General features: G+C 37.5%; 1 protein-coding gene across 1 annotated transcript in view; it reads left to right on the top strand.

Annotated features, from left to right (window-relative positions):
* The window catches only part of RAB21 (RAB21, member RAS oncogene family), a gene marked incomplete at its 3' end in the record, with an annotated part of 12375 nt that extends 1901 nt beyond the window's left edge, over positions 1-10474 (top strand). The window contains exons 2-7 of the mRNA XM_009997755.1: positions 3-111; positions 6974-7033; positions 7217-7324; positions 8776-8839; positions 9881-9935; positions 10386-10474. Coding sequence (XP_009996057.1) covers positions 3-111; positions 6974-7033; positions 7217-7324; positions 8776-8839; positions 9881-9935; positions 10386-10474 — 485 coding nt within the window. The remainder of the gene's footprint in view (positions 1-2; positions 112-6973; positions 7034-7216; positions 7325-8775; positions 8840-9880; positions 9936-10385) is intronic.
* Between the last annotated feature and the right edge of the window lie 562 nt (positions 10475-11036).

The following is an 11036-nucleotide window of genomic DNA, read 5'->3' as shown; positions in this document are numbered from 1 at the left end:
AGCTTCTCCTTCAAGGTGGTGCTGCTCGGGGAGGGCTGCGTGGGGAAAACCTCGCTGGTCCTGCGCTACTGCGAGAACAAGTTCAACGACAAGCACATCACCACCCTGCAGGTGCGGGCCGGGCCGGCGGCGGGCGGGGAGGCTCTGCCCAGAGCTGCAGGGCCAGGGCGAGGTGGGGGGGGCCGCTGCTCTTCTCCCCTTCCCTTGCGCCGCGTCTGGGGTTGCTGGCCTGGACCGGGCCGCCCCTGCCGCCCCGGTGCTCACAGAGCGTCGCACCAGGGTTCCGGTGCTCGTCTTTTTTGTTCAGCGCTTAACGGTGGGCGGAGTGACCGCTGCCGGTCTCTCAATGGTGGCTGTCTCCTGCCGACTGTGCTGGAAACTCGTGTTCCGCTTATTTTTACACCTCAGACTTAAGCTTTCAGCACTTAAAGGCCTCGATTCTATTCTAGGCGATGACTGTTGTGTTTGCTTTTTTTTTTCCAATTATGTCTTAATTTAAATCTTGGGAAGCATGATTTGAAAGTGGCGATGTTATTGTAACCATTGGTAGTGGCCCGATGACTAAGTGTTTCCCATGTGCTGCGTTTCTGTTAATTATAGTCTTCCTTATGTTTTCAAGTCCTTGAACTACCTAAATAGTACTGTCTAAAGAGAACAGCTTTCACAAAATGGTTTATGAGATTAAGGCTTATGATTTAAAACCAGAAAAGATTCTTAAGGGTTACTTGCTTGTCACATTATCTCCCTGAATTCTGGCCGGATTCTCAGTAGTACTGTATGCTAACTTAAAAAGAACTAGGAGGTGATGTTTCACTTAGGAAATATGACAGGTTGTCCACTTGGAAGTAATGTTTTTTCATTACCTTCTAGCACTGAATGGCTTCTATGCCATGGTGCAAAATAAAATGCTTATATTGTACATGACCTCAGAAAACATGTTTTAAACTTCACGTCGTTGCGTTGTATGTTAAATCTTTTGAGATTTTTCTGTTTTCGTAACGTTTTTATTAGCTGTTACACTATTTGCACAGAATCTTTCTTAGCAGTTCTGAGCATGTATATAAAAGTGCAGTTTATCACTGTGTATTATACTGCTCTTAATTAACTTATTTTTAAAAAGAAAGAAAAAAAACTCCTGCCATCACATGAGCCACTTGTGGGTTTGAACTACTTCTGAGGATCTGTGAATAATAAATTGTAGGTAATGCCAAAAAAAAAGGCTACTTAGGATAGTTGTGCATTATTCCTGTACGTTTAGGGGGAAATTCTTGTGGGTTGGGTAACTCAGAAGTCTTTAATAGTGCAAGTTTCTCATAAAACCAAAGAAATGTTAGATATTCACTTGAAACAGTACAGTGAATGCTTCATAAACGGATATTGTTCCTCCATTTTTGCAACAAATTGCTGAAAAGAATGTGTAAAACTTCATTGTCCTATGTTCATACTCTGCACTTGGATATGCTATTGGTATATTTACTAGACATGATGTAGTATTAATGGTAGGTTGGTTGTAGCTCTGTTTGCCATAGAGGTAATTGATGTTTGCTACGCTACCAAAATGACTAGTAGCTTGTAGGTGTCAGAACTGCAGTTGTAATTTTCACCTGAGCCATAGCATTGAGCAGTCATTTAAAGTGCATTGAAATTATCATATATAGCTGAATTTTGATATCCCACATAGAAAGAGCAGAGATTAATAGTTTGTCATGTGATGCAGTTCAGTGGGTTTTTGCTCTTTAAATTTGTAATGGAAATCCTAGAATTAGAAGCAAAAAGTGAGCTGGAATATGGACTTGGGTCACAGATGACATAAAATGGACCTTTAAATGGCATGAAATTGTGGACAGTGAAATGTCTAGATATTATGGCTTGAGAGCTTTTGGTTTTGATTATCTGCGGGGGGGGGGTGCTTGTAGAGAAGTGAAAGCACATGCTCATGCTTGATCTGAGATTTTGTTTCTTCTCTGTGATTAGGTTTCTGGTTGCTACCTGTGTCTTTTAGCTGGCTGCACTGTGTTTCTCTACTAATACGCTTTTCTGTTCTGAACCTCCTTAATAATATATGCACCTTTTTGATTGTAAAATACAATGTCAGTTGGTGTTGGATCTTACTGTATGTCATGTGCACTTGGGAAGTAGTATATTATTATTGCTTTCCTACATCTTATAGTTGTAGAAGAAAGTTGTAGTAAGCTCTTACAGTAGCAAATGGCATCCCATTAAAAATAAGGAGAAACTAGGGTATCAGATTAAGCAGTGAAGTGATATTTTTGCGATGTTTTTGCATGTTTTTATTTTATTTTAGATTAAAAGCTTAATCTGATAAAGTGGCTTCATTTCATAGCATCAGTTCAAAGTACTGCAGCAAATTACTTTTGTTTCAATAAAGCCAAAATTAGATAAATACTTAGGTTCTGATTCAGCGAAGAAGCCATAGTGATGAGTCATGAAAAGATCACTAGCTACTGAGAGGAGATGCTCTCTATCCACAGTAATTGCTGACTTAGAAAAAATAAAGTACTGTGTAGTGCTTTATTCCAGTATCTTTGCAACAAGAAGGGGGATGATACTGTAGCCCTCTGAAAACTTTGGTCACGTTGGCCAGTGCTTCCTGCAGGGTGAGCCCCATGATGGGTGAGAGCACAGGAAGTCTTTATATTGGCCAGTGTGAATCTGTTATCTAATGTATATCTACACTTCCCTATCTGAATTCTAGCACTTAAGTATTATCCTGTTGTGACGTTAACCTGTGAACACACTAAGGTAATTTATTTTGTGCTGGTAACAAAGCTTATAGTGAAAGGGAGCTGTTTCTTTTCTCTCCCCCCTCGCCCTCTCCATTCCCTTTTCCTCCATCCCCTTCCCTCAATGCTAGCTAGAGGGAAATGGTAAACTGGAACTTCCTTACATTGAGGTTAGGAGTCTCTTGGGTTGTGTTGCTGTGGTTATTTTAGCTTAAGGTACAGAAGACCTGCAATTTGGAAATAAGGTGTCTACTGATTCTTGTGTGAGAAAGTATTTATCTACAGAAAAGTAGAACAGCTGATGCAGAAAAGCTAGGGTTTTTGCAAGCAATGGCTACAGTCTGTGGCCCACTGTCAGATCTGGTGGGGTCAGTTAGATTTAGTCCGCATTGATTGAAATGTTGAGGTCAGTGCTCCTATCTTGATAAAATAGTTCTAAGCTATACATTGATACCAACTGAACTGTGCTAGAATTACTCCAGTAATAAACCTATTATCAACCAAATTAAAAGAAAATTCAGTTAGACACTTTCTGTTAGTTAATTAAGATAAATGCAACTTTTGTGCACTAATATCTGAGGTGTGTGGAAGACGGCAAAATATCCAACCCAAGAGAGCCTCTTATGTGGTGCTAATAATACTATACAGATCCTGATTTCTTTGGACTTGCATAACCTGGAAAAGCTGTCTTGGCTAAGATAGCTGGGATGGGGAGACAAATGCAAGGAGGTTCAGTGCTTTATGCAGTGTTTGTATGCCTGGCTTGGCTCTGTTGCAGATGAAGCAGTCAAGGGGTGGGTGACATACACCTGCTTTTATTCAGTGGCTTTCAAGGGAATCTTTCCCAACTGAGTCTTCCCTGTGTTCTACTCGGGCCCCTTTATCTGCTCCTAAAGAGGCCTGATGGACATGCAAAACTGATCTCTTAGAAGAAGTAGTTAAAGGAAAAATATTTTCTATAGGCACATAAAAATAATGGATTTTTTTCTCTTACAATCTCATTATCCATTTCTTCTAAGTGTGGAAGTATTCTTCAGACCAGTCATAAGACACTACAGAGTCATAGTAGCTTACTTGAAAGATCTGTTTGAGATTACTTACCTTTGAATTAACTATGGTACTAGATATTAGGGGGGTTTTGGAAGTCCTAGCAAAAATTACTTGTCACAGTAATAAAAATAATATGGAAAGGAATTACTGATTTTTTAAGTCAAGTCACAACTTAGACTTAAATCTGTATTACTCAATTTGGAAATTCTTGCGATATTAGAAAAAATGTTGAATGCTTTTCTACGTGTAATAACCTGACACTGTCTAGACTACTGATTTCAAAGGCTTTGATACCCTTGGCTGCTGAGTGTTTTCCTAAACTAGACTTGTAAACTATCTCAAAACAGTAAGGCTTTTCCTTCCATGTGGAGTTCCCCCCAAATTTCAAAAAATTGCTTAGTCCTGCTGTTCATCTGATTTTGTTTTTTTTCTGTCTAACCTCATGCTGAGTCTAGTAACCTTGCTTTTCCATGGGACAAGGGGGACTTGAATGGGGGGGTGTTAAAAGGTAGTTATCAATTGTTTTATCTTTGGCATGTTTGCCTGTGTGGCTGTAAAATACGGTTTATTGATGGTAAATATGCTCAACCATACTTATTCAAGAATGGAGCCTGCTAACAGTGTTCTTCAAGTATGTGAATGCAATGAAGAAGAATTAAGTGTTTAATCTGTATTTTAGTGTTGACTGCTTTTTTCAAGATCTTCACAGCCTTCTGAACATTATTTCAAATACCAGGTTCCAATCTTGTTATTTGGTGAGCTTTTTAAACAAACTTCTTTAGCAGAAGATACTTTATAAAGCCTTACTTAAATGTATGTGTATTCTAATTCTTGGGTTTATAGGAAAGTAAGTACTCTTAGTCCTAGAAGAGACAGTATTGCTATGAAAAGTTGTGGTGACCTGAAGGACTGGTGATACTTAAAGTAGGCTTATCCCCATATACAAGTTTTGTTTAACATTTTCTCTGTCAGATAGTAAAGATACCTGTGCTATTAATTCAGTCAGTGTCTAAAGCCATGATAATGTAACTTTATGGATACTGAGTTCTTTTTTTTTTAAAATAGAAATCCTGTTTATGTGAAGGATTTTTCTGCCTTTTGCTCCAGAAATATGATTCTTGAACATTTAATGTGAAATTTGTATCAATTGATTAGATTTGATTTTCAGTGTTGTGACAAAGCAAACAGTGCTTAGAAGACCCTTGGGAATTTACAATGCTGTAGTACAATAAACTAATAAAATATTGTCAGTTAAGCTTGATTTGTTGTGCCTAACTATACCTTCTCAATATGGCCCAAATGTTAGTGAATTAAAACTTGTGAAATAATCTCTAAGCTTTTGACTTTCAAACCCTGGTGGAGTAGAATGAATTATGATAGGAAGATTAGGTGTTGATCAGATAATCCATAGGAACAGCTATCTGAAAGCCATAAACTACTTTCTGCAGAATTTTTATTAAATAATTAGTTTGCCTGATGTCTAAGATTTGCTAGTCTGCTGTTAAGCTCTTAGTGTTAAATACTTTTAATGTGCTCTCTGAAACTTTTTCTGAATTTGACTTGTGCCACCTCACTGTAGACTGGAGGGGTAGCATTAATGCTTTAGTTATGTTGAGTACAATGGTCATAATGAGTAGTTCTTTGCCTTCTGCTCTTCAAAACTGACTTTTTTTTTTCTTTCCTGTGGTTTGTATTCTCTCTATATGTTCTGTTTATCAGACTTTGTGAAAAGTTTTTGGGGAAAGTACAATTTACTTCAAAAAATAAGCTTCTTGAACCTTCTCACCTTAGGCCATACAGATGCCAGAGTTGATTTTGGAGAAGTAGCTGAATAGCAGGAGCTGCTCTAGCAGCCAAATGTTGGGTGACTGTAACTGGAGTACAGGCAGTACTCCAGAGAGGCACTTTCAGAGAAACTTAGGCTGGTGTCAGTTGAAAACCCTGGTCTTCTGTGTGTACATTGGTTGCTTATGTTGTTAAGCAGCAAGCTGGTTCAAGCAGCTGATCAGGCCCATGACACTCTCTGCATACACGTGACTTTTAGTCAGTTCAGTGCCTGGTCAGTGCTCATATACAGGGCTCATGTTGAGCTGCTACAGTCCAGACTAAAATCTGGAATGAATGTATCATAAGATACAAGTACTTGTTGGTATTCAAACACAAGTTGAGGTGAAGCTGAAAGTGAAAAAGATAAGCCTTGGCAATAGAATTGTCTGATGTTAACCTGTTCCTGCTAGTCTTCAGAACAGGGGGAGCAGGTTTCTGACCTATCAACTCCTTCAGAGCCTGTTCAAACCTGTTAACATTTTATTATATCCCTTCTTAGCCACTGAATTATACACTTGGTTACAAAGGTGATGTTTGAAAATGTGGATCATGTGGACTTGGAGAACAGATGTACTCTTGTGAGACTATTATTAGGCTAATCTTGAAATGCTCTAGTCCTGTAAAATGTTTTCAAAAGTTAACATAGTAGAATTCTTAGAGCAGCTTGCATGCTTACTCTGAGGTTTTTCTTTTCCTGCCACTTGCTTTCCTTTTGCGTGTTAGCTGTGAGAAGCAGATCGCTGAGCTTTCAGGAATGGTGGGGGGGAAAAATCAACAGAGCCAACAACAAACCCAACCCATGCTATGCTCTGAAAAAAACCCAAAACAGATGGGGAGAGCTGTGGGCTGACTTCAGCAAAAAGGGAGTAGAGGAAACTTGCAGAATACTAGTGTTCTGAGACCTTTAGTTATAAACTCAGACTATTTTTTTTTCTAGTAGCTCACTAATAGTGGAAAAAAATAATTTTGCTTATTCCTACAAATTAAAAATCCTGTTAGGTTGATTCCTACCCCATTTTCACGTACTCTTGTGAAATGCTTCAAGCTCAACTTAGACTTATCAGTGTTGTGAATTCAGACTCTTTCCACATAACTCTGATCCTTCCCAAGTAATTTAAAACAGCAGTGAAAAGATGTAGTAAATGATTGGCTTAAGGCAAATTTATTTAGAATAGTAACTGGCAAACTATAGTGAAATTACTAACTGGCTTAGTATTAGCCTTCTGGCTTAAAGAGTGTTTTGATCCAAAAAGCAGTCTTCTGTTGATTCAGATGTTTTTATTAGTAAATTAATCTGAAGTCAAATGAGACATCGATGTGTAAAACTCACTATAATCTGTTTTGCTTTCCAGGCATCTTTTCTTACAAAGAAGCTAAATATTGGTGGGAAAAGAGTAAACCTTGCAATATGGGTATGTTTACTTTCCTATCTTCCCTCTCCTAGCTAAATAGAATATATTCCTGAAAAATGACTTGGGTTTACTGGAACTCATGTGTTAGGCACTTCTTAATAAAGTAAAACTTCAAAATATTTGAAGTTTCTTGAAGTATTAATTGCTTTGTTTTAAATGCTAACAAGTGTGTTTTAAATGCAGGATACAGCTGGTCAAGAAAGATTTCATGCATTGGGGCCGATATACTACAGGGATTCTAATGGCGCTATTCTAGTATATGATATAACAGATGAAGACTCTTTTCAAAAGGTACTGGACAGATTTTTTTTTTTACCTCTGTGCAAGATGTACTCAGATTGAAAGAGTCTGTGATATGAGCGTGTAAATGGGAATCTTCTATTTTCAGCAATATATTACATCTGCAGATGTAGACTGTATAATGGAAGTTTACACCTTTTTAGTATTCTTTTAAAGGCTGATGTTTTCAGTCTACTAAAGCTCTGGCAGGGTTATTCAAAGAACATTAGAGAATTAGATGTGTGAGTTACCTGTGACAGGCTATAAACATATCCCAGTAGTCTTGTGATAGTCTGCAATACTGATCTCTACTGTATAAACCAAATTACTTAAAGATAAGTGACATGACCTTTTACAGACCTGAGAAGTCTGAAATTGCAATATATGACAGTGGAAACATTACTTTCTCTGTTACAATAGATATTTGGGCTAATTAACTGGCTAATTATCTTACAGCAGTATTAGTTGATCAGTCTGAGCAGGTGATGTTCCAACTGAAAACTGATGACACTCTTTGCTAAGTGTATTTATCTCTGATTATCTTGTGGCAAAACCAGTAGGTCTTCTATGTAGAAGAGTAAGAAACTGGTTAGATGGGCAAGGATTGGGTTAGCAGTGATGGAAGTTGTATAAGGGTATCAATCCACAACAGCTTAAGCAACTGAAATAGTCTGATGCAAGGCAAGTAAAGCACTTGAGCTAGTATTTAAACTCTTGCCCCTCATCTACAGAATTGTGATGGCTTCTGAGTACTACTTGAGCCTTTTCATGCTGGCCCCTACTTAATAAAGTTCTGTCATATCAAAACATTTACATTTTCAGAAAAGGAAGAATTATTAATTTGCAGCAGTTACTGCATAGCTACCTCTGTGTCATGTATCCTAATTATCTTTAGGTTCTTGAAGTGATTGTTTCTCTTCACAACTTAAATTCCCTTAAAATAGCAGACCTTAAGTCAATGCAGTGATCATGCAACTTCAAAGGATGACAACAGAATTGATAACAAATACTTTACCATCAGGTGACTCAACACTCTTGTCCCATCTGTTCTCTCAGGAAACAAACATCTGTTACAATCTAACCTGAACAACTCAGTTCAGGTACCTCTGCCTTAAAATTACCGTTTGTGATCTGTCAGTAAGTGCCTGTTGATAAAAGGTCTTATGCCTGACCTAAAGTGGCCAATGCAGTGAACTTGTTCTTTGGAATGGGACTAACAAAAGTGTGGTGAATTATTTCTTGAGTAATTGAACCATTTTATCTAAGTCATTTGATGTTAGTTTCAACGGCGAATTAAAACCTGCTGAACAAGAGGCATTGGTAGCTATGTGAAGAATATTTTTGTCGTGTTGCTCTAAACATGTTTATTTCAAGTTTAGAGTAAACAATGAAGGAAATGGGTCAGTTCCACAGTGCTGGAGCTAGTAGTACATAGTGAAAATAAACTTCTGTTCTTTTTGCAGGTAAAAAACTGGGTTAAGGAATTAAGAAAAATGTTGGGAAATGAAATCTGTTTATGTATAGTAGGTAAGCATTTTTTAACATGTTATTTTAATGCCTGAGTCAGTAATGTTTATTTTAATCAATAACATCTTCCAAACACTGCTTATGCATATGAAGGGGTAAAGTTTCTGTTAACTTGATATTTAAAATTCAGTTGGAGTTAGAAGTTAGTTTCAGTAAATGACACCACGGAAAGTTGAGAGTTAGTTTGGAAAAACAAGCTGTTTAATGATACATCTTGTCAGAATTGGATAGTACCTGCAGACCATAGTAAAAAAAGAAAAACACAACCATTAAATGTGTATTATACTTCTTGCAAGTATTCAAACATATTTTTTACTGTCAGTGGTATAGACTGGATTCTTGTCTGTTTTCATAATCAAGTACTTGATGGGTGGAATGAGTCTTAAAGTTTGGATATTTCAATGCAAACAATGCAACAGAAATACTGATTTTAGGCTTAAAATCAGATCTAGTGATTAAAACACTTTGAGCAGGACAGATGTGTGGATATTCTACAGAAACTAGTTCTGCATCATAGATAAGCTGCCAAATAAATTAAAGAAAAGCAGAAGGCTGAATCTGTGGCTTGTATGAAGGTATCTAGCTATTCTGATCACTCTACAGAATTAAAACTTGACCTTCATTGCCTGTAAGTAGTTGACTGAAAAGGGATTCCTAAAATGTACTGATGTGCTCCAAAGTGAGGCCTGTGTAAGAGTCAGGACAAGAGGGCATGGCCTGAACCTGTGTCATGGGAGATTTTGGTTGGATATTAGGAAGCACTTCCTCACAGGAATGATGATGAGACATTGGAATGGACTGCCCAGGGAAATGGTGCAGTCACCATCCCTGGGGGTGTTTAAGGAAAGACTGGATGTGACTCTTGGTCTAGCTGATGTGGTGGTGTTAGTTCATAGGTTAGACTTAATGATCTCAGGTCTTTTTCAGCCTCAATAATTCTGTGATTCTGTGAAAATGATGGGGTACAACCTTTACATGACTGCTTTTTTGGGGGGTAATTTTGGAGTACAAAGATTTGAAATATTAACTTGTTTGCAACAGGTAACAAAATAGACTTGGAAAAAGAAAGACATGTTTCAATGCAAGAAGCAGAAACGTAAGTAACACCAATTATTAATAGAAACAGTCATTGCAGAATTATGCTAGAGTAATAGTCTTGTGATGCTGATAACAACTGGCAGGCATAAACCAGCAGTGCCTAGCTGGTTACTGTCTTAAGTGTTCTATTAGTATCTGAGTCCTGGAATGACCTTACTGACCAAAGTGCAATTTGAGAATTGTACATGATTAAAGTGAACTTTTACAGTTTAAATGCATTTCTAAGCTTGAATTTTTTTAAATTGCATCTAGCATTTTTCATGAATTATGGCAGCTTTAACCACATAACTCCCTTTTTGCATTAAATCAGCCTGTGTAGATTAACTCAGAACTTGGGATAAAATCCCTTGTCATCCTTTTGCTTCATGTAAAGTGCCTCAGAAAGCTTGAGTCCTTCAGTACAATGAAGTTGTGTATCTGCATTCCTGGTGTATCTGCATCCCTGCAGGTATGCTGAATCCGTTGGAGCAAAACATTATCATACTTCAGCTAAACAGAACAAAGGAATCGAGGAACTGTTTCTTGACCTTTGTAAAAGTAGGTATTACCTAGTTTGTTGGTAAGGAACTTGTTCTCAAATGCTCAGGCTTCATAATGTTTAAAACCATATAGAAAAACCTTCATCTAAACTATTCCTGAGATCTGACTTAGTCTGGATCTACTTCAAGCCGTCCCTGTACTGTAACAGCTATGGAAGCTTGATGTGTGGTTTTATACAATATTGCTGTACTTGAAAAAAGGCTTTTTGTCACTTTGTTGAAGCACTAACTGCTGTTTCACTCAGCATGTGTAAGCATCAAACTTTGTCACTGATCTCACTATTGCTTGCTTCAAACCCTTTGCCTCAATCTCTTTAAAAAAATCTTAAATAATGTCAATTACAAATCATAAACTCAAAATACAGAGCAGTCTAAGCAAATGGTAAAAATCACAAAAGTTGTTCTGTTAGTGTTCATATGATAAAAGAATTGAAGGAAAACTTCACCTTCATGTCTGAAGAGTAGGTTGGGGTTTTTCTTTTGAGGGTGGCATATGTGTTTTGTCTGTGGGATTTCTTGTTTGTTTTTATTTTTTTAACATAATGTTCTTTATGGGTGAG

Source organism: Chaetura pelagica, unplaced genomic scaffold (genome assembly GCF_000747805.2).
Source record: "Chaetura pelagica isolate M959 unplaced genomic scaffold, ChaPel_1.0 scaffold314, whole genome shotgun sequence".
Taxonomy (NCBI): domain Eukaryota; kingdom Metazoa; phylum Chordata; class Aves; order Apodiformes; family Apodidae; genus Chaetura; species Chaetura pelagica.
This window is presented reverse-complemented; position numbering and strand designations above follow the sequence as displayed.